At 34.7% G+C, this 24,174-nt stretch overlaps 2 protein-coding genes and 3 pseudogenes across 2 annotated transcripts; all 5 read left to right on the top strand.

Moving 5' to 3' along the window:
* Positions 1-4,214: 4,214 nt before the first annotated feature.
* On the top strand, positions 4,215-6,965 carry LOC120206090 (chaperone protein dnaJ 50-like). The gene is made up of 10 exons (XM_039205841.1): positions 4,215-4,400; positions 4,484-4,546; positions 4,638-4,704; positions 4,813-4,872; positions 5,043-5,093; positions 5,198-5,278; positions 5,632-5,744; positions 5,969-6,086; positions 6,262-6,388; positions 6,748-6,965. The coding sequence occupies exons 1-10, from the start codon at positions 4,279-4,281 to the stop codon at positions 6,849-6,851; spliced, it is 906 nt and encodes a 301-aa protein (XP_039061772.1). The 5' UTR covers positions 4,215-4,278; the 3' UTR covers positions 6,852-6,965.
* A 554-nt stretch (positions 6,966-7,519) lies between these two features.
* On the top strand, positions 7,520-10,353 carry LOC120205827 (annotated as a pseudogene).
* A 70-nt stretch (positions 10,354-10,423) lies between these two features.
* LOC120205897 (tyrosyl-DNA phosphodiesterase 1-like) lies at positions 10,424-11,364 on the top strand. Its single transcript, XM_039205664.1, has 4 exons — positions 10,424-10,582; positions 10,748-10,828; positions 10,924-11,066; positions 11,163-11,364. Exons 1-4 carry the CDS (start codon positions 10,424-10,426, stop codon positions 11,362-11,364), a joined length of 585 nt encoding a protein of 194 aa, XP_039061595.1.
* A 602-nt stretch (positions 11,365-11,966) lies between these two features.
* On the top strand, positions 11,967-12,737 carry LOC120205912 (annotated as a pseudogene).
* A 7,065-nt stretch (positions 12,738-19,802) lies between these two features.
* On the top strand, positions 19,803-23,125 carry LOC120206091 (annotated as a pseudogene).
* Positions 23,126-24,174: the final 1,049 nt, after the last annotated feature.

Here is a 24,174-nt window from a genome sequence, read left to right on the forward strand (position 1 = left end):
TACAATACATGTTTAAATATAACTCTCAACCTCTTAACATTGAACGCTCACACTCTTGGCATTTATGGTGCTTGTACCCGAGTCTTCAAAAATATCAACAATTCTTTTACCACAAAAGTCACTTGATTTGTGCGTAATATATTTTGAATTAAACGTGTTGAGTTAATCGATTGATTGAATCGGTCAAGAGAGGGTGAATTGCAATTACAAATTTGGTGGAAGCTTTTGCAGAAAATTGAAAGTAATTGCACATCGATTTAGAGTGATTCGACTTTTTCAACCAAAGTCTACGTCCACTACCTTAGCTATCCACACTAAGGATTTTCCACAAATTCACTAATTTGTCTTTGTTTTGAGGATAAAGAGTAACCTTACAAACCCTCAAGAATTATACCCAAAATTCTTGAGAACACTCTCTCCCAAAGAGAACAATACAAATTTGCAAACTTACAAGGAAATCCTCACAAGGTATGAATACAATTGAGCACAAATGATGTTCTTGAAAGCAAAATGAATATTGAATGAAAAATAAGCTTGAAATGCTCAAACTTGAGGTTTGATGCTTTCTTTTTTATTCTCTCTTGATTCTAGTTGCTTGTTGTTTCTTGTTTTTGATTAATGGCTTCTAAGCTTGTTTAAATACACTTTGAATCACTTCTGAACGTTGGGGATCATTAATGAAGTTATTGGAGCCGTTTAAGTGTGAAAACAATTAATATTTCTGCTTGAAGCGTGGGGGGAATCGGTACCCCCTTGGGGGGAATCAGTTCCCTCCGAGCATTCTGTTTTTCTAGGAGTCAAACCATTCAGGGGGAATCGGTACCCCCTTGGGGGGGAATCGGTTCCCTCTGAGCAATCTGGAATTTTTGGCTTTGAAATGGTTCGAAATATTTTGTAAAATTGTTTTGAAATTATTTTAAGATTAAAACTTAATTTTACACTTGAGTAAGGATTAAAAATGACATTTGAAAGATTTGGAGTAATATTTTGATATTCGAATAATTATATCGAATATACTTAGAAAATCTTTTTGGAAAATCTTAAAATTCATTTAACTTTATTTGTTATATCAAAATATCAAAATGTTTTCAACAAAACGTATACAAAATATATAATCAAAATAAAATAAGATTTTAATATATTTTTATTTTACTTTTTATTTTATATATACCATATTATTTTATAATAGACACTAAAATTATTCGTGTAATTATGTACAAAATGAACGATTATTTTAAAAGAGAGGGAATAAAAACAACAACAACAAAACCTTATTCCCATATGCAATGGGGTAAGGGGGAGGTAGGGTAGTAGGCTGCCAACGCCAGGTTGAGAGCAGCTTCTGTGTAAGACCTCCGGTAGTCAGAAAATTAAAAATAAAGATAAAATACAATGCATGTATAAATGAATATATACATAGTTGAACAATCTTCATATGCAGAGAAGGATACACAGAAGTCATCGATAGCAAACTACGAGAATGAATAAAGTCAAATGGGTTAAAACCTAAACTAAGGCAACACTACTCCACTACCCTAGTTCTAAGCCTTCATAAAATCCAATGACAAAAACGAATAAAAAGTAGAGGTCAATGGAAATTACTACTAAGGCAATTAAAAAGAAGGAAGAGATGCTACACCCTATGGATGTGACCCACATTACTCGGCTACCCTGGTCTTAAGTCTCCATACTTTCCTATCAGAGGTCATGTCCTCGGTAATGGCTAAATCCTTCAAATCATATCTCAAGCAGTCTACCCACTTCCTCCTTGGTCGTCATCTCCTTCTGGCACCGTTGGCTGTAATCGACTCTACCCTCCTGACCGCATCCGACGGTTGTCGTCTAAGGACATGCCCAAACCACCGTAGTCTTCCCAATTTTTCGGATACATGCACCACCCCCAAGGACATCCTAATTGCAAAGTTTGGTGTCATGTCCCACAGAGTCCTACCACATATCCATCGAAGCATTCTTATTTCTGCGGCCTCCATCCTCCTTACGTGATCCTTCTTGATTGCCCAACATTCTGATCCATACAGCAGCGCTGGTCTTATTTCCATTCTATAAAAAATTCCCTTAAGTTTTAGAGGCATCTTCTTGTCACACAAGACTCCAGTAGCAACCCTCCACTTTAGCCATCCCCCTTTATACGGTGTGAAACGTCATCATCTACACCCCCATTTTTATGTATCATAGACCCTAGGTACTTGAAACAATCCTTTGATGGGAGAACGTGTCCTTCGATACATACTTCCACATCTTCATTGTTTTGGTTCACACTATAGTTTGAACATAAATACTCTGTCTTTTCAATATTGATCCTTAGACCTTTTTCTTCCAAAGCAGTCTTCCAGGTAGCCAGTCTACTATTCAGCTCAGTTTTTTGTTTCAGCAACTAGGACAATGATATATTTTTTTAAAAAGGTTTAAATATGGACAGTTGGGAATGATGGTTCATACAAAATTAGTTATGATTCTTATTAATTTTAGACTTAGTGATAATTTTTAGATGGACCAAATTGTAAATAAGGTAAAAGTTTAAAGACTCAAGTGCAATTTTATTAAAGTTGAAAAGATAAAATTTAAAAGAATTGAAACATCAAAGATTAATTATATTTTTATTAATTGGATATTTTAGAGACAATAACTTAAATTATGAGCGTGGAAAGGAATTGAAGTAAGAAATAAGGACAAAAGAACATGATCAATATTCGACTTAATTTCATCATATATCCGCAAATCATGATACTTATTTTAAATTAGTTTCTAAACTTTTGAATATTTTAATTTAATCTCTAAATTATGACTCTTATTTTGAATTGATCTCAAACTTTTGAACGCTCCAAATTCATCCTCAAAAATATGAAACTCATTAAAACTTGGTCCCAAACTTTTGAGTGTCCCAATAACCTCCCTCAAAATCATTCAGGAGTTTGAGGACGAAATAGAATATTCAAAAGTTTGAAGAGCTATGTAGAATGAGAGTCATAGATTAGGGATGAATTTGAATGTTTAAAAGTTTAGGGACTATTTTAGAATAAGAGTAATAATTTGGGGATGAAATTAGAATGTACAAAACTTTAAAGGTCAATTTAAAATGAGAATCATAGTATGAGAATGTACAATGCAATTAATTCCCAATATTAGAATTTACAATATGATATTGATATTTTGAAGTTCGAGAACTAACTTAGAACTTGGGTATACTTTAGGGATGTTTACTTGAATTAAGCCTTTTTTTGGAAAGAAAAGAGAGCTCGTGTTTGAGAACCCAGTGAATTAGATCTACGCAGACTGACCTAAATTTTATCTAAAATTTAAGTTTAAATCATATATTCAGGTCCAGTCCAGCTCAAAATGTATTTTAATAAAAAAAAATCGATATCCATTAATCACATATTTTTAAATATACCTAATTTTTTTTGACAAAATTATTAGTGTAATATGCAAAAGAAAGCAGAACACCACTACATTGAGACAAAATACTTATAAAAAATTTGATACTCAGTCAAGAATATCCCAAATACTTCATAATTGAGATTTAATCAGATCATTTAATATACATTTTAGAAAACTTTATATACATTTTTTTCTTTTTTAATTAAACTAAAAGTGATTACAAAATAATATATATGTTAAGTACTCTCATCCATTTGATAATTGACGTTCAATCATTCTTGCAGTTGTTGATGCTCAAACTCATTATCTATAGAAATAACAACGATTCTTTTAACTACTGCGGTAAATTGATTCGTGCGAACTTTATACACACAATCTCCTTAATACAAGCAATCCTAAACAATAAAGCAATGAGATACTTACCCTCTAAATAAAGAGTCGCTCACGAGCTCACTGTCTTCTTTACGTTGTATATATATATATATATATATATATATGAGATAGTATTTTGTTGCAGATAGCTAAAATTCTTTTAGTTTTATATAGATTTAAGACAGTTGAATGAGTGAAAATAGATTACTAAAATTGACTTCTTGTTTTTTCTTTCCAATGAATACCTTCTCATTTCATATTGTTAATTTCAACCATTTATTTACACTCATGATGACTCATATATATATACACACACGCCGGTAACAGTCGACCCAACATATGCCGGTAACGGGCCCAAAATCTAAATCAGTCAATTGGTTGACTTTTGGACAAATAGATCAAAGGGGTGATGTATGTATGCTGCATGTTTGTAATCTGTTAATCTTCTCAGTTCAAACCGCTGAAAATTACAAAGGCATTTCAGAGGAAAACAATAGAAGGGAAAAAATGATGGCGCCACCGGCAAGTATACGGTGGTGCGCAGTCGTATTGACGCTCGTTGTATTTCTCTACATCTCACCGTCGACGGCTATTTACTGCGACGAAGACGATTGCTACGATCTCCTAGGGTCAGCTCTGTCATAAATTTCTCTGGCCGTTCAAAATTTATTATTCTTCTTCTTAATTTTAATTTCACTTTCATGTTTTATAGGGTTTCTCAAGCTGCTAATGCCTCGGAGATCAAGAAAGCTTATTACAAGCTCTCCTTGAAATAGTGAGTTTTTCTTATTACAGAAAAAAAGCTTCGATCTTTTTATTGATTTAATTGTATCTTTAACTAGAAATTCTGTTGTTTTCCTTTTTAGTCATCCGGATAAGAATCCAGATCCGGAATCGAGAAAGTTTTTTGTGAAGATTGCCAATGCGTATGAGGTAGCTTCAGTCCCTTCTCTTTCAATTTACTGATTCTTCTTATGCGTTACAGTAAATTTGTGATTTTCTGATTTGTGTCTCCCTGTAACGTGGATTTTTTGGTTGCAGATATTGAAAGATGATGCTACAAGGGAGCAGTATGATTATGCAATAGCACATCCGGAGGAGGTGATTTTTTTTAAGACATTTTGGAAGTATATTATGCTCTGTGATGTGTGAACTGTGTCTTTTCTTGTGGCTTTATCACACTTGTTACTATCATGGATGATGGATCATTTGATTTCACTGCAGTTGACCTTTCTATGTAAGATTAATCATCAAATTTCTGAATCATTTAGGTGTTCTACAATACTGCTCGTTACTACCGTGCATATTATGGTCACAAAACGGTGAGGGTTATTTTATTATATCTGCAGTTATTAAGTATTTTTTCTGGTTGGATTAAGGTTTGGGATTTACTTGTTTCTTTCTGTTCAATATGCGTGCTTTCTAGGATACGCGTGCAGTACTGGTTGGTGTTCTTCTGATTCTTTCAGTGTTTCAATATTTCAATCGGTTGACCAGGTATAATCAGGTGAGTTACATCAAGTATTATCCAAATATTGCTCCTTTCTGAATGTCAATGTTTGGCGGACATGCTTGATATTGGTAGATATATCACTTCGGAAGACTGAACTTTTTACAATGTGAAATTTGTCGTATATGCTACCAACTCAAGCTTACCTTACTGCTTGTTACCCCAAGAGTAGAGAGTCAGCAACAAAGATTCAACTCTACCCTCCCCTCTTCAGCTAGTTATGATAATTAAAAAGCATCACAGGAGAATTTTGTAGCTTAACTGTTTCTAGTATGTCGCATAGAAGTGCTTTCATTTCCCTTCGTTTGACCCTTTAATTGCTTCTCCCGCTTTCCCTTCTCTGGATTCAGGCTGTAGATATGGTTAAGAAGACACCTGCTTACAAAAACAGATTGCGGGCATTGGAACTTGAACGCAATGGAGGGACCACAAATAAGAAGAAGAGCAACAGGCAAATGGACAAGTATGCTGCATTTACGTTTTTTCAGTTTTAGCCCTTAACATTGTACTACAATATTGTGGTTTGTTTACATTAGACACAGAGCAGTTTAGTTTTTGTTTACATTAACCACACATGGAGGAATGTGGTTTTGTTTACATTAAACACTCTTTCAGCAATCTGCGCATGCCACCCTTTATTCACTTTGTATTCTTTTTCAATAGAAATTACCCGTATTTTAACTGTAGGAAAAAGGAGGAAGATCTCAGCAAAGAGCTTGAGCTGGACATTAAGGGAGCTGAAAAGCCATCCATCTGGGAATTGATCGGTGTCCGTTTCATTCTTCTCCCCTACACTATTGGCAAGGTTAGAATACGTGCTATGGAGCTTAAATAGCTGCAATTTTGGGTTAAGATTAGTAATTTAGTGAAATACCAAATATGTTGGGTATAGCTGAGTGTTTGACTTGCTGTTATTGTATTAGTATGAAAACTTCATTTTAGACTGAAGTTGGTCACTGACTAAATTTCTGTCTTTCCAGCTATTGTTGTGGTATGGCTGTTGGTTCTGGAGATACAAGGTGAAGAAAGCTCCATATTCTTGGGAAGACGCAGCTTACTTGACGAGAAACTCCCTCAGAGTTCCTCTTGATGCGTGGCTAAACATCGGTAACTTTGTTTTAAATTCATTTTGTATAAAACGGACACCATTTTTGGGGACTTCAACTTAGGATTGATAGATGATAGAATCATATATTGGCATGTGTGATCAACATAGTAATTACCAAATATTAATTTTCATTGTTATACTAGTCAGAGTAAATGCTTCATTTCATCAAAGATTTTGCATATTACCATATGAATTGTATCGCAACAATATCATCATGGGACCGTCCGTAAAGTGCATGCATTATAGATCTTTCCTTCTATGGTTTGAGTTAAGGCTTGTAGACTAGCAGATATACTTATCAAAGTCCCGGTTTTATCCATATCCCGTATTTTAATAAAGGCTTATTCGTGTCCCTTAGATGAATCAACCAAGGAAGATCTTGTTCAGAGACGGTTATGGATAAAGTCCAACTTAGATAGCTACCTAGCAGAAATGCGGAAAGAGAACAAACGCAGAAGATAGGGAGCTTTATCGCACCACATTGTTTGCGGGAACTTCAACATTCAAGAAAATTAACCACGTCTTACTCGTATCATGATTCTGCTTTTATTTACACGGTTGTTACCGATTACCAAATTTTGATACCCCTATCCAATTCTTGTGCCAGAGTAGTAAAAGCATAGTTGTTAAACATTTCTAAATTTTAAAGTTCATTTTGTCATTGGATAGCTATGCTTATATGTTAAGCCTTTCAAGATTTTGATTTCATTCACGTCTTTACACACAAAGAAGTGAGTTTTGTCCAAAATCTAATTCGATTCTACTGTAATTATGAGCGCTTACAATTCATATTTCCATACACATAATAGCTCACTTTACAACTAAAGGTTATTTTCATTTTTCTAGAAGAGAAAAAAGTAATAAAAAAATGTGTTTAGTTAAAAACTCTGATTCTTAATGTTACGATCCAATGTGATAAAGGTTAAGTTGAGTGCAACATGATGTTCCATGGATTTGGCTTCTCTCTTCCGAGCTGCCACCCCACCATTGCCTACTTATATCAGTGGACTGCTGTGCATCCCACCGGACCACACCTCCAGGCCCAAAAGTCCACTACCTCGAAATTAATTAAATTAGAACTTTTATCTTGCTCGTGTTTGCAAATAATCTCCAAAAGCCCAGGCCAGAACAAGAACGACACCACTCTCTTGAAGCCACCGTTTGTTTCTCTGTTTCATGCACCGAGCGCCACTCCGTCACCCATGCCTCGATCACAGGTCAATAACCCCTTTAAAATAATTCTCTTTTTTATTGTTATTTCTTTTAATTTCATGGTTAAAATGTATCTTTATTTGTTAGCAGATTGGATATTTGGTTGCTGTAAATAACAATCTCGAAGAAGACACTTCACTCCCTAAGCTCCCGCTCTTCCACGGCCCCAATTTCATCGGCCGCAACGATGTTTCCGTTCCCGACAAGAGACTCAGCAGCAAACACATTGCTTTAACTGCTTCCCCCGACGGCTCTGCCGATTTATTCGTCGTAATGTTCCATTCTTTTTTAATAATTTATCCTCTCTCTCTCTCTCTCTTGTTGATCAATTGGTGGAGTTTTTGTAGGAGGGAACGAATCCAGTGGTTGTTAGGTACGGCAAGGTGAGAAAGAAGCTTTCTTCCCGCAAAATGCTGCTATTAGCAATGGTGATATCATAGAGCTGATTCCGGTCATCACCTTTTCAGATACGTATCATCATCAACTGGGGAAAAGAAGAGAATTTTTAATGAAGCTAACAGCGATGGAGAAAGCCCGGAACTTGCTGCTAAGAAAATGCGAAATCAAGGCTCCAAAAATGAAGCAAACTCGGCTAATCAGTTGAAGGTATTAAAATTTGAAGTTTTTGCTTATATATTTTTTTCTTTTAAAAGCTTTGGTTTTGATGGGTTTGCTCTAATTTGATAGGCAGAGGAGCAAGACAGTAGCATCAAAGAGCAGAACTGTGTTCAGGCTATTCGTGGTTTTCAGGTTCCGAATGATAAGTTACCGCATACATTTTGTCTCTTGAAAGTTCAAGGTTTGCCAGCATGGGCAAATACCAATTCTATTTCCATAGGGATGTGATTGAGGTAATGGTATTAGTGATTCATGTTATTTTACTGAATATATCACCGCTTGATTGTTTATGACATTGCTAGGGTGATGTTCTTCTTGCGGTCCTCTCGAATTACATGGTAGATATGATTGGTTAATATCAGGTGAATTTTCTTTAACTTTTATGATGCCATCTGCTACTCAGTTCCTCAAGTAACATAGTGTAAGAACTTCGGTTATGATGTTCTTTATTCTATCAACGTCTCATTTTGGTGTAGTTCTTGTTTGATTATGAGCTTTTCTTTTTTCATATCCGGTTTATACTGCTTTCGTACATCTAACATTGTTCCCGCATCTTGCCTCGTTTAGCATGTCCGAAACTTGTGAAAATTCCCAATGTATTGGTTATTCATGGGGAAGGTGATAGCAGGCTGGATATTATGAAGGTCAGCTATAGGGTCTAAATGTCTCTTATTGCTGGAAGCTCGATTTCTGGATTTTCACATTATTGCTGTTCTTTATATAGAGAAGCAAGCCTAACAATTGGATTCTACACAAGCCGCCATTACCGATTTCATTTGGCACACACCATTCTAAGGCAATGCTTCTTGTGTATCCTAAAGGAGTGAGAGTTATTGTTCATACAGCAAACTTAATATACGTTGACTGGAACAATAAAAGTCAAGGTTTATGGATGCAAGATTTCCCATGGAAAGATCAAAGTAACTCGGCAAAAGGATGTGGATTTGAGAATGACTTGATTGACTATCTCAGCACATTGAAGGTAGCAAATTTTTAAACATTTCTCCCTTCGTACAATTACTTACGGGTATATGTCGTGGTGTATTATTTGATAATAGTTATAGCAATGCCTTTCTTTTCTGGAATTCTTACAGTGGCCAGAGTTCACTGCTAATTTACCAGCGCTAGGAGACTTAAACATTAATTCCACATTCTTCAAGAAGTTCAATTACACTGAGGCAAAGGTATAAATTTATTTGTTTGATGTTATATTTTAGATCTATACCTACAGATCATAACTATATATGGGACCCTATAAACTATTTGAAAGTTTTCAGGTTCGATTAATTGCATCCGTCCCTGGATATCATACGGGTTCCAATATGAAAAATGGGGCCATATGAAGATGCGTACTGTTCTCCAGGAGTGTGTATTTGATAAAGACTTCCAGAGATCTCCTCTAGTTTATCAGGTATTGTTGGACTTCTAGTGATGTGTGGTCATGCAGTGATTTGGATTGAATTTAAAGCTCGGGGATCGAACTTTAATGAAATCTCATCAAGTTATGGGACCTTTTTTCATGGTATTTATAGATGAAGAGAAGAAAGTAGTTGTACATATTTTGCTTTCACTGATGCCATTTTTTCTTGTTCTGGTTATTGTAGTTCTCCTCCCTCGGTTCATTGGACGAGAAATGGATGGCCGAGCTAGCAACCTCAATGTCATCGGGTTATTCAGAAGATAAAACTCCCCTTGGATTGGGGGAGCCATTGATAATTTGGCCTACTGATGAGGACGTCAGATGCTCCTTAGAGGTACTATCAAGTAGGTTCCGCGGTGTCAACATTATTTTTTGGCTTTAACTAATTCGTTAGTGGTACAAGTTGATGTTGAACAAAAATACTACTTCTCGTCAAGTGAAATTTCTTTTATATTTGTTATTCTACGTTGTTTCCTAGGGTATGCTGCTGGAAGTGCAATTCCAAGTCCGCTAAAGATGTGGAAAAAGGATTCTTGAAGAAGTATTGGGCAAAGTGGAAGGCAAGCCATACCGGCCGCTGGTATATCTATTTCTTCGATGGTGAAAGATTAAGCTGTGAAATATCATCAGCATTGTGATCCTTAAGATTTTTCTTTTTTGGGGCGTTTCAGTCGTGCAATGCCGCATATCAAGACGTTTACCCGCTACAAGGGCAACAACTGGCGTAAGATTCATTCAGCCCCTACATCATGCTTTCAAAAGCTTTTAATTTTTAAGATTTTCTATGCCTGTGCTATACGTTCGACTTCGAGCCATCTCGTGCTGGGTTCTAAAACTTTCTCCATGGATGCAGTTGGTTCTTGCTAACTTCTGCAAATCTCAGCAAAGCTGCCTGGGGAGCTCTTCAGAAGAACATTCTCAGTTGATGATCCGTTCTTACGAGGTACATACGTTGTCAATGCTCTGCATTTTCCCAATATTTCAAGAACGTTGATAATCTACAAATGAATGCATCGCGTTTATTCAACTTTTCTCGTTATTTGACCCTTCAACTCGTTTGTGCCAACTAAGCATCGAGATTATGTTTGTTCTGCATAAATCTTTCTAGCTTGGTGTGCTATTTTTACCTTCTGATATCGAAGAATACGGCCGTGAATTTTCTTGCACCGCTAATGGAGGTTCATCAAAGGTAAATAAATGGCTGTTCCCGATCCAATCCCACTTATCTTGAACATTACGTGATAAAGAAGAAGGTATGACCATTTCTATTGTTTTGTAAAACCAGGTATCGTTAAATCAAACTCGATCGGCAATTCCGTAGCAACAAAAACGAAGCTAGTTACTCTTGCTTGGCAAGGAAGCAAGACATCCGAAGTAATTCCGTTGCCCTGCCGTACGACTCCCTCCCGAGCTGTACTCATCCGAAGGTCATAAACTTTGAATCTCGTGCACCATTTCAATATTTTATAAGCTGCATTCTGCATTCATTTAACTCAGTTTTTTTCCTCCGGTTTCCATTGCAGATGTCCGTGGTCTTGGGACCGACGATACACGAGGAAGGATGTGTACGGTCAGATTTGGCCTCGACGGTATGTGCTTTTTAAACGAGTCTCTTTAGATTGCACATGCGGATTCTTTAGTCAACAGATTAATCGTGCTCCTATGGGCATTTATGGAATTTACTCACAAGATTTTGAGATAATCCCTTTATTACTCGTCAAATGAGTAATTAGTAATATTTTATGAATTCATTTATTACAGTATATAGAATTGCACATTGTTGCATCAAATATTGGCCCTAATTTTATTTATCAAAATTCTTAACTAAGGTATCATACAAGCTTTTTAGCAATACAGTTGGTGAGTTAACAAGAAATTGTGGTAAAAATTGGACTAATTCTTTTTATTGGTATAACCATTTACATATGAGGAATGATTTATTGATTAATTTAGATAAGATATTGTTTCCATTCTATCAATACTATCATAAAATGAAAATTCATCAGTTCCACTAATAAAAGATTAAAAAAGCAGAGAAGGTAAAGACATTTCTCTCTTGTGAACAAAAGCAGTAGTGAATGACAAAATGGTAAACAAAATCTGCCAATTGTAAATGAAAACCCGAACCCTTTAAAGAGCAAAATTAATTGATTATTTATTCCGAATCTTCAAAATCTAGAGAAATAAATGAGTAAATCACGGCCCACGGTTGCAATAAATGGGATATAGATGTTAACAAACACCAGATTATTCGCCATAAATCAACACTCTCACACAAAACCTCCATAAAAAAAAAACCAAGACAAAATCGCCATTCAAGTCTTGAAATGGATGTCTTCTTTGAACCCAGAGAGGCGAAGCATTTTCCATTGAAGTTGGTTTCTTCGACACGGTTCTTGAAATCAAGGAAAAAATCCAGAAATACCAGGGAATACCCATACCTAACCAAACCCTAGTCTTCAATGGCCATGTCCTTCAGATAAAACAGACGTCGAGTACTGTCAAATCCTACAAAACTCACGTATTCAATTACTCCTCGCTTCCGATTCCGATAATAATTCTATTAAAACACACCCCAAGTCAATGAACAACAGCCAAGTTCATCGCCGTCCAAGAAAAAACAACTCAAAGTCCATATCCCATCGTCAATCCCCGTCGAAACGGACGCCAACGTCACGTTTCTACAACCAAAGGAGAAGATTAACAACCAAATAGAACCCGTCCCAGTGAATCAGCTAGTAGTTCAGTCGAGTGGAGAGTGCCAGCTGATGGAGAATAACGATATCGATGTCGATACCAAGCCGTCACCTACGAATTTGGGGACGGGGTCGGGTTCGAAGAAGTTGAAGCTGTTAGTGTTGCCCAAGTGCGGGACGAAGAAGGTACCGGTGGAAATGAATGCGACGGATAATGTTGGGGAGCTGAGGAAAGAGTTGCAGAGATTGCACCAAAGGCTTCATTTTCATTTGCCACAAGAAGGCTACTTTTTTATTTACAAACAAAATGTGATGGACGATAATCGGTCGTTTAGGTGGCATCAAGTTGCCCATGGTGACACTCTTGAGATCTTTAATGGTAGTGTTACGGGTGGATCATGAACTTTTTCTTTTAGATTTTTTATTATCTAATTTAACTATCCAATTGATGTATATATCTATTTCCTACACTAAAATCTTTATACAACAAGTGTCCATTAAGTCAGAATTGAATAGAAATTAAAACGACTTTTATTTTTGCCCTATTCATATCATTAAAATTTAAATTTTTAATATTTACTTAAGAAATGAGGTACTGAATATTCGTTATCTTTTTACTTCATCTTTTTTAAATTTTTCTCGAATTATCTTTCATAATTATTTTCTCAAAATATGTTATAAACATTATTTAAATATTTTTTAGTATGATTTACCTTCATCCGTTTTAACCGAGAAAAGCACTCGAAATGTAGTTTAAAAAGCCAAACTATCAACTACAAAACATACACCGTCTTCTTCGAAACAGACGTAATTCGCCCGTTTCTCTTAACTCGGTGAGATCATTCGGTCTTAAGATGAGATCAAATTAATAAAGTTTATAAATTTAGTGAGTTAAACTAGTGGAATTAATTAAATGTATAAGTAACGAGGATAAATGTTTTATTATATAAATTTTAAAACCGTCACCTCAACAATTTTGTTAAAATGTAGGGTCAGTGACTTAATTAACAAAACTTTTTGTTTAATGGTCAGAATATAATCAGCTATGTAATTTAGTGACTAAATAAGTAATTTACCCTATATTCTGTTGTCCCTATCCAAATCGTTCTAATTTTCTTTCCGGATTTAATGAGAAAAATACTTGCATATTTCCTTTCGTAGTTATCTTAAGAAGACATAACAATGGCCTGAATTCCCCATTTTTACACGCTCCCAATAACAAGCAGCCTACTAAAGGTATCTGCTCACACTCTATTCAAGCCGCCATTAGCATCCATTTTGCTTGCCTTTTCAGCCTCCCTGCGTTTGATTTATTTCATCTCAGATATACCCTTTTTTGCATGTTTTGTCCACTCACCAAAACTGACAACAAACAAAGATACGAAGACTGGATCCACATTGACTCAAGAGGGTTCCCTTCAACATCCAACCATTCTTTGAATCGGCTGTCCCTTTGGTAAGTCCCCTTTGTTCCAGCATCATGGCTACCAAGTCAAAGATCAAAGGGATCTCAAAATCATTTCCAAAATCTTTGGTAAGTCCCCTTTGGTCCCTTTTCCACATATTCTTTCTGCAAATGTTTCCTGGGGTTACAGAAAGGGGTTTTTTTTTGTTGTAGTTGTGAAGGAGAGAGAGAGAGAGATGGAAATTGGGTATCCAACAGATGTTATACACGTGGCTTATGTTTGCTGCGATGGCCATTCTGGTGCTGCACCAAGTTGGGTAAGTTTTGTCTGCAATTTTACATTCTTAATTGTTAGCCTTGGCCTGGAACTTGATGCAGATGAATGAATTCAAGACAGCCCATGATTTCACAGCACCATCAATGGGTAAGCTTTCTCTCAACTAGCCTTTTTTGCTTTAATATAATCAAAGTTCCAATATTCTAAGAGAGTAGTATGCATGCACGTTAGATTGTAAATAAATAATATACAAGAATACTCTATAGAGAGAATAATAGGTCAAAAGCTAAGGTTAAGACATTCGTCGAGATAAAATAACAATAAATTCGATATATATATTTTAAGAAATATTTCAGTTTTAAGATTTATTTAGGAATATGATCTAATTTCATTAACAGATATAATCAGAATTCATGTAACAATTATATAACAGATATTGTAGAATATTTAATTTTACAATTCTTTTAATTATCTATGCATCCTTAATCAATTTTTTAATTACAAATTAGTTTATAATCTTTTGATTTGGTGTGATATACCTTGAATTCGCCGATTTTAAGAAAAATATCAATTTGAAAGATAGTTGGATTGTATGTCTTAAATCAGTAAATTTTGGGTTAGTATTTTACTGTTAGTAATCATGGTTAATTATCATTGGAGGTATCTCTAAAGGGTGAGAGCGGAATCTACGGAACGAAAGGAAAAAGAGAAAGTTTCTGTGTTTATCGGTGGAGGTTCATTGCGTATCGATGAGTGTGTCATAATTTGATTCTTTTTTTATATATAAATCATTAATTAGTTCAAATAGATATCATTACCCATTCGGTTGAAATATTGATATATATATATATATATATATATATATATATATATACATATATAAACACCCCTTCTAACACATATAACACATACAAAAGTTTATGTCAGTATGAATCAATTGATTTTGATGAAAAAAGAATTCATGTTATCATTTGAGGCAATAATAAGTGTAGCAACTTGAAAATAGTTCCAGCTTTAAATAATCAAATTATTTTGAATCTATTTCAATTTCCTTTTTATATATATATTCTATTTAAAAAGCATATATATAATATTTTAATTTTTTTTTAAAATTACGTTTTTATTATATTTCACTTCATCTATACAACCAAATTTGTAATTTTGTCACGTAGCATGATAATGACAATACCGTGTGATGTTCGTATAATGTGACGGTCCAAAACAAACACATAAAAACAAAATTTCAAACCGCCTTCCAATGTACATTATTAATATACATTTTTTAAACTTCTTATGCTGCTTTCATTACATACATTGAAATTAACAAAATCTCCACTCCCCCTATTTTCATATTTTCGGTATCGTGTTTATATATTAGTATTGTTATCTTCAGCAAGATCGATTATAGAAATTAAAAAATGAGATTTTTTTATTTTTTTAAAAAGAGGTATGTAAATTAATGAATTATAAAAAATTTAAGTTCAAATTGAGTTGTAAAATACAAATCGAATAACTCGAAATTTTTAATAATTAATAGATTAAATTTTAAGTTAAGTCATTCGACTCTGTATGATATATGAAAATCACATTATGAAAATCACATATGAGAAAAATATGAAGAAATATATATGAATTGTATATGTTTATAAAATATCATTTAAATTTAAATCAAATAACATCATAATATTGTAAACATTTATAATTTAATTTAAACTGAAACTCAAAAATTCGACTTAAATCAACTCAACTCGAATTTTATAAACACGACTTGACTCAAAAAAAATAAGTCAACTTTGAGTTATAAAATAGGACTCGTCAACTTGAATATCTCAAATTTTTTTGACTCGACTCGATCGAATGCTCACCCCTACCTAAGGTTACAAACATTACCACTTTAAATGCCCCGACCATTAAACGTTAAATATATGCATCACGTTCTAGTAATTTAATTTTATTTAAAATAAAAAACTCAAAATTATATGCTAATCGAACCTCCAACTAGTCGTGCCTTCATCGACGACCAATAATCCGACGAATCCAAAATTACGACGAACAATGCTACCACGACAAACCTGAATTACGACCAGTTGGATGCTCGGCCAATTGCGGAAACTAGGGTTTTGGTCGTAGGTGGTTAGCCAGCCGATTGATGATGTGATAGCGACCGACCGTGAAAAAAGGATTGAAATTAGGATTTTAATTTTTTTGAAGTTTTTTTTTTATATTTTTATAAAATTTTGGGTTTTTTCCTTTTAAAAATTATAATTTGAAGTTTTTTTAATTTATTTTTTTTAATTTTATAAAGGCGTCGCGTGTCCATTAACAGTAGAATTTAACGACAATTACGGTCTGACAGCTAAAATGGTAATGTTTATGGCATTAAGCACCTGGATTGACCCGAAAAAATTTAGGCACAATTTTATGAAAAACGATATAGTTTAAGCACTTATTTTTATATTAAGTCTATCCATAAATATATAGAAGAAAATTATATTATTATCCCATATCACGTGAGATTAAAATTTTTCACCATAAATCTAAATCCAACTCGAGCTGATCTCACCTTTTACAAAATTCAATCTAAACATGCTTTTATTATAAAAATTTCATCCTTATCGAATCGAGTCAAAACCTATTAAAATCAAACCATCATCCCTAAATATTACACAACTAATCTCCCTCAAATTTATAATCTTTAAACACCTTCAACAACTTCGATATGAGTTGTACTCGATCAATAATGGTTGATTTTTATCTAAATGAGCATTCTTTAACTAAGAAGCGGACATGGATAAAACTACATTAATGGTGTTGGAAGAACTTTTTTCTTTTAATTCAATTACATTTTAAATCAATGAAACTAAATCGCATTTTTATTTATGTATAAGTTAACGACATATATAATAATCGTCTAAGAAAATAAATATACCAAGATTTTATGTGAAATTTCCCCCCCGAAAAATATCTCGGGTAGAAGAAGAGAAATTCACAAATGTCAAGAAAAAAATATAAGAGGAGTCCTCATGAACAACCTAATATCTAACCCTATTTTTTAGTATCTATTTATAGAGATATATTCTTAATTACAAATGAAACTTATAAAGTAGAAATCTACTAAAAATAGGTTTTCTACATACAGAAAAATTACAGCTTCTACATCTAATCAAACTAAGTTTCTTATTTTTCTAAATTTATATATTAATTAAATTGTACCCTTTGAATTCAAGTCAAATTTTAACAATTTATTTAATTTTAAAATTAAATAAATAAAGTTGTAATATATATATATATATCAACGACAAGTTGGTTTAGTGGTATGAGATATTAGATTCCTTAAGTAAGGTCAAAGGTTCGAATCATGTTTGTGAATAGAGTAAATTAAGTTAAGAAAGTCGTTCTCGCCTCTATAATATTTAATTTTAATTAGTCGATTTATAGATAAAATACTAATAATTATACAAAAAATTATTATTAATACATATATCTGATAAACAGAATCTTATGTATATACATAAAAAAGATAAACAGAATCTTTACACGGTTGAAATGACATCAAATTAAAGACATGACAATAACTGGTACAGGTCATTAATATGAACGTGTTCCTATTATATGTTCTCTTGTACCCGTTCCTAATATTTGAATGTTGGTCTTTTACAAGCAAACACAAACTTCATTTTTTTTATTAAATTATTTTACACTCGTCGATGTTCAGTGAATCCTGAGATCTCACGTAATTTTTCTTAACAAATATAAATGTACAATTTTATATTAAATAGACGAACTTATAAAATTATAAACAAATTATAAAAAAATATTTAAAATATATAAAAATTATAATTTTAAAAGGGGCGACCGTCACCATCCATCCCTACCTAATTCCATCCCTATCTATCTAAATCAAACTATAGAATTTATCTAAAACATATTTATCTCCTTCAAATTTAAAAAAATTTTAATAAAAATATTTAAAAGATATAAAAATTATATTTTATAAGGGCGACCGCCACCATCCATCTCTACCTAGTTCCACCCCTGTCTATCTAAATTAAAGTACATCAAAAAATCATCATCGTTGTCTAATCGGTCATTGCATCCCATTTCCTCGATACTACTATTACTCAACCATCGTATTTAGCTCACTTTTCATATCCCAAACCCACAAGAACCAGTACCCAATTCTCTAATGATCTTTTAAACTCGAGTACTTGGTTGACACTAAAATAAAAATTTAATAATTTAGTTAAGTTAAATAAAAATACCTCTGTTATATGCAAATATTTATGTTGAAAATACATATTAAACAATAGACTTGTCCTTGAAATCAGAAAAGGAATTGCATAGATTTTGGTAGGCATGGTGTATTCTTCGTACATTCATTTAATGGACGGTTGAGAGGCATGGGGAAGAGAGACTTTATGTAGTTAGGTTCACTTAGTAGCATATATATACTGCGCAAAAAAAATCTAACATTTACACACATAGTACACAAGTTGGTAGGTTTCTTAAAGGAATGAAGTATAATTCTTCAACTATAATTTTAGGATGAAAATTCAATTCACAACTATTATTAGTTATAATTATTTAACAAGTGTGAATATAATTAATAATACATATGTACAAATAAGACACATCATACGCGTGTGCATAACGGTCACACACGATGCAGTGTGCATTATACATGTATACTAGTGTTCATGTTCTTGGTAAAAAAATAGGTGTATTTATACATAATTAATAATTTTATTTATTGAATACATTTTCTTGGTATAGCAAAGAATCATTAACTAATTAAAGAAAAGAAGCGATTAATTATTAGTGGATTTATATATATATGAAGTTATTAATTTTCACCTAATTCCTTTGGTATATATATTTATTTGTGAGACATTGCACATTTATTAATGAAAAAAAAAACAGTGAGCAAAGCATGTTAGGTTATTACTTTGCATATCTAATATATTTATCCTGCTAATTATGAAAAAAACCTATCAGTATTGATGAAGATGACAGTAAAAGTTGGTGAAAAACATGAAACTAAAATGGTATTCCATTTTCAATTTACATATTTAAAAATTGTGATTATTCAACTACACGAATCTTATTTTCTTCATAAACCGATCTAAACCGAATCTTTATCACTAGTATATATTAATATCACTAATCACACTCTTGCAAGTAAATTTAAACAAAATGAGGGCTATCTTTCTCTTTTTTCTCTCTTGCAATTACACCGCTTTCTCACCCTCCATTAATGCTATTGCACCCTCTCCAATCAAATACTCTCTACAATAACTACTTAGCTACCATATTTTCTCCTCCTCCTCTTCATTTCTCTCTTTTCTCTCATCTTCATCTGGTAGCTTAGGTCTCAGTCAAAAACTACTAATCTTTTTACCCCAAAGGTGGTTTTTTCCCAGTGACCCTAAACAACTCCTTTCTCAACAAAGCTTGAAAGGGTTTAGGTCTCATTCTCTCATCATTTCATATATGTTTAATAGCTACAAAAGCAAGAAAATTGCCCGTCATTGTTCTGCTGAGAAAGAGGGAGTACAAAACATGGGTTTCTTACAGTACAGTACTAGATAACTTAGTTGAGCGTTACAATCTTTTGGTGTGAAAGTTCGTGCGAGTCAAAGGGTTTTCTCACTGTGTCAATTCTGCTAACTTTTGGCACGTTTTGGTATGACTAAAACGCCTCAGTCATTTCAGTTCTTTTGCAACTTGTAACAATCCCATTAGCTTCTCCCAGGGGAAAAAACTATTGAAATCAACCCAAAACCTCCATAGAAAATCCACAGATATGTCATCTGTGTAGGTCTGGTTAGGGTTTTAAAGGCACCCCCTTTGCTAGAAGTTCTCAGTCTCCTTTGCCAACAACCAATCGGGTAAGTTTCTTTTCTCATTTTCACCCATTTTGCTGCTTTCTTACTAAGATCGTATGTTTTACTTCTCAAATGGTAGATTTGAGCTTTGATTATATCTTAAGATAGGTCTTAAATGAATATTAAGATATTAGGAGGAAAAATTAATATCCATCTCGATAAACGAGCTTAAACTTTTTCTTAAGAGAGAGATGGTCTATGGTTTACTTGCCCTAGAAAGTTCAGTGGTTTTGACTTTATTTGTGCTTGCTTGATTTCCCCCCCTTTGTTTCTTTATTCATTCTCACTGTTCTAAAGTTTCTTTTCAATTTACTGGCATGTTTCCTTGGTAGAACCCAGAAAATCCATAGCTATTTGTAGCCATGTTCAGCCCTAACATATTTGATACGAGTCCCAGTATGTTCGAAAGTGAATTGACGGAGAGGTTGAGGATCGACGATGATTACGACACCAAATCGGGTACTGAAATGGATGCACCTTCCGGAGACGACCAGGATCCTAGCCAACGCCCCAAGAGGAAGCGTTACCATCGCCATACTCAGCGTCAAATCCAAGAGATGGAAGCGTAAGATCTTATTTTTTTCCTCTTGTACTTGCACATGAAAGTGATGCCAGATAGATTAAAGAAGCTTTGGTTCTTTTTTTTTTTCTCAGATTCTTTAAAGAGTGCCCTCACCCAGATGATAAGCAAAGGAAGGAGCTCGGCCGCGAGTTAGGGTTAGAGCCTTTACAAGTCAAGTTTTGGTTTCAAAACAAACGCACTCAAATGAAGGCTCAGCATGAACGCCATGAAAATGCCATGTTGAAAGCTGAGAACGAAAAGCTCCGTGCCGAGAACAATAGGTACAAGGAAGCACTAAGCAATGCTACATGCCCCAATTGTGGAGGACCAGCTGCTATTGGAGAGATGTCATTTGATGAGCAGCATTTGAGAATTGAGAATGCCCGGTTAAGAGAAGAGGTAATTAGGAAAGCATTACATAATTTATTCATAGTTTGATGCTCAGATTTGTGTCCTTTTTGTTACAGATTGATAGGATAGCTGGTTCAGCAGCTAAATATGTAGTTAAGCCTATGATTACTTCTTTTCCTCACCTTCCTGGTGGAGCTTTCAATTTTGGAACACAATCTGGGTTTGTAGGAGAGATGTATGGTGGTGGTGGTGGTGATCTTCTGAGGTCAGTCTCTTGGCCTACTGAAGCTGATAAGCCAATGATTGTTGAGCTTGCAGTTGCTGCAATGGAAGAACTGATGAGAATGGCTGAATCTGGGGAACCTTTGTGGGTTCCTGGGGAGAATTCTATGGATGCTTTGAATGAAGAAGAATACTTGAGGACTTTCACTAGGGGTATTGGACCAAAGCCTTTGGGGTTGAGATCTGAAGCTACAAGGGATTCTGCTGTTATTATCATGAATCATGTTAACCTTGTTGAGATTCTCATGGATGTGGTAGGCTTTTCTTTCAAAGTTAGAGATTATTCGATGAACTGTTTGGGCATGGAATATAAATCTTTTATATATATCTTCAGCTTCACTCAATATTTTTTGATTTCGAATAATTGATTTGCAGAATCAATGGTCTAGAGTGTTTTGCGGTATTGTTTCAAGGCTATGACTTTAGAAGTCCTATCAACTGGTGTAGCAGGAAACTACAATGGAGCCTTGCAAGTGGTATTAATTAGATACTATACATTCAGTCCAATAATATGTCATACATGAAATTCTAGAAGTAATTGGAAAGATACTATATTACCACTTGATCTTTAGAACAGACACCGATGATCTACCTAATGTTTTGCTTTTTCAGATGACAGCTGAGTTTCAAGTTCCTTCACCACTCGTACCGACTCGGGAGAATTATTTCGTAAGGTACTGCAAGCAGCACATCGACGGAACTTGGGCGGTGGTCGATGTTTCCTTGGATAATTTACGACCGAATCCGATCTCCAAGTGTAGAAGAAGACCCTCGGGTTGTTTGATCCAAGAATTACCAATGGATACTCAAAGGTAAAACTATTTTTTAGTGTACATTCCCTTTTTATAGCAACCAAAATCTTCATTTAATCATCTCTTTTTTCATGATATACTTTAGGTTTATGGTTGAACATGTAGAAGTGGTGATAGAGCTGTCCACAACATATACAGACCATTAGTCAATTCCGGTTTAGCTTTCGGGGCAAACCGATGGGTTGCTACATTAGATCGACAATGTGAACGTCTTGCGAGTTCGATGGTCAGTAACATTCCAGCCGGGGATCTATGCGGTAAAAGCAAACATAACCCCTTTCTCTAGAAAGTTCAATTGTCTGTTTAGTGCACTTCATTCTCTGTTATGTTACATGTTCTGCAGTTATAACTAGTCTAGAAGGAAGGAAGAGTATGCTGAAGTTGGCAGAGAGGATAGTGACTAGCTTTTGCACTGGAGTCGGCGCTTCGACCGCCCATGCTTGGACGACTTTATCAGCAACTGGTTCTGATGATGTGAGAGTAATGACCAGGAAGAGTATGGATGATCCAGGCAGGCCACCTGGTATTGTTCTAAGTGCTGCAACTTCCTTCTGGATCCCGGTTCCACTGAAGAGGGCTTTCGATTCCTCAGGGACGAGAATTCTAGAAGTGAGGTAAGCAGACATAAGTTGCTTTTGTCACCCTAAACCTAAACCCTAAACGATTTACTTGAATTTACAGTGGGATATCCTCTCAAATGGTGGTGTAGTTGAAGAAATGCTCATATAGCTAATGGACGTGACCCAGGAAACTGTGTCTCCTTGCTGCGCGTAATGTAAGCTCTTTAGATCTTTGCATAATCCTAATAATTAAACTAAAATCTTCCAATTTAAAACAAATATTTGCAGAGTGGAAACTCAAACCAATCCAACATGTTAATACTACAAGAGAGTTGCAGTGATCCTACTGGATCATACGTAATTTATGCCCCGATCGATATAGTTGCTATGAACATCGTCTTAGGCGGAGGGGATCCCGATTATGTCGCGCTTCTACCGTCGGGTTTCGCTATACTTCCTGATGGTCCGGGACTTAATGGAGAAGGAATTGTGGAAATCGGTTCGGGCGGCTCCCTCCTTACCGTCGCCTTCCAGATTCTAGTTGATTCGATCCCGACGGCAAAACTCTCTCTCGGATCGGTTGCTACCGTCAATAGTCTAATAAAATGCACAGTGGAAAGGATCAAGGCGGCGGTCATGTGTGATAATGCTTGACCGAGAAATGGTGGTAGCCTCTGATGAAAAGAAGTCAAGAACGCACCTTTCATGATCCTTGTAAGGATAATAGCTTGGTTCGGGTATTGACTTTACCAAACAAGAAAACCACCATTTTTGTGACCTTAATTAGGGCTCAGTCTATAAGACTAATTTCTTTTCCTTTCCTTTTGGTTTCATGTGTTTTATGTTTGAACCTTTAGCTGGACTCACATCCGCCATTGACAGACATTCGTGGTTTGTTTATGTTTTGGTAGGTTTGAAATTATCATGAATAGCCTTTGCTTTTATTACATGGAACATTGAATTGCCTACTATTGATCAACTTACTAGTTGTCAAAAGGTAACCGAGCTGATTTTTCTTTTTCTTTTCTTCTCAGCCCTCAGATAGAAATTTTCTAGCCGTCCAAACAGCAATGCATTAAAAGCTGGGGATTAATACGCTAACGATAAAAAAACATGGAAATTTGATCTCTTTCAGTAGGATTTTACTTGCCTAGAATCAATCAATCATGGTTGATTGAATATCTATGTTACATTAACTGATCAAATAATAGTAAAACGCATTTCACATGCAAACGACGGAAGGAGAGAGTTCTTGACTTAGATTTCGAGTCTTGGTCTGTTAAAACACCGGTATCTCGTTGGTTTAAAAGGCTGATGCAAGAAAGAACACGGGACATTCATGTTGATCTATGATTATGGAAAATGGGAGCTTGGACAAATGGTCTATTGTGACTATGATGAGAGCAAGATGTTGAGTTGTGATGATAGGATTAGAATTTTGAAGGATGTTGCCTCAGCTATATTGTAATTGCATGAAGGATGAGAAGCTAAGGTCTTACATAGGGATATCAAGGCCAATAATGTATTGGTTGATAAGTAATGAATGGAAGATTAGGGGATTTCGGGTTAGTCCAGATGGACGGGCAAGGTCAGGTTTCTAACACGACGCATGTGGTTGGAACTGTAAGTTATACTTTGTTGAAAATTCAATATTAGCCTATATGTTCACACCTAAATTAATTTGATGTCATTGCTTACATCAATT

The sequence above is a fragment of the Hibiscus syriacus genome, unplaced genomic scaffold, assembly GCF_006381635.1.
Source record: "Hibiscus syriacus cultivar Baekdansim isolate YM2019G1 unplaced genomic scaffold, ASM638163v2 tig00013285_pilon, whole genome shotgun sequence".
NCBI classification, from domain to species: Eukaryota; Viridiplantae; Streptophyta; class Magnoliopsida; order Malvales; family Malvaceae; genus Hibiscus; species Hibiscus syriacus.

Coding starts and splice junctions, on each gene's coding strand:
- LOC120205897 (XM_039205664.1), top strand. CDS start 10,424: ATGCCTGTGCTATACGTTCGACTTCGAGCCATCTCGTGCTGGGTTCTA. Junction 10,583..10,747: donor TGATGATCCGTTCTTACGAG/GTACATACGTTG, acceptor AAATCTTTCTAG/CTTGGTGTGCTATTTTTACC. Junction 10,829..10,923: donor CTAATGGAGGTTCATCAAAG/GTAAATAAATGG, acceptor TTTGTAAAACCA/GGTATCGTTAAATCAAACTC.
- LOC120206090 (XM_039205841.1), top strand. CDS start 4,279: ATGATGGCGCCACCGGCAAGTATACGGTGGTGCGCAGTCGTATTGACG. Junction 4,873..5,042: donor CAATAGCACATCCGGAGGAG/GTGATTTTTTTT, acceptor TGAATCATTTAG/GTGTTCTACAATACTGCTCG. Junction 6,389..6,747: donor TGATGCGTGGCTAAACATCG/GTAACTTTGTTT, acceptor CGTGTCCCTTAG/ATGAATCAACCAAGGAAGAT.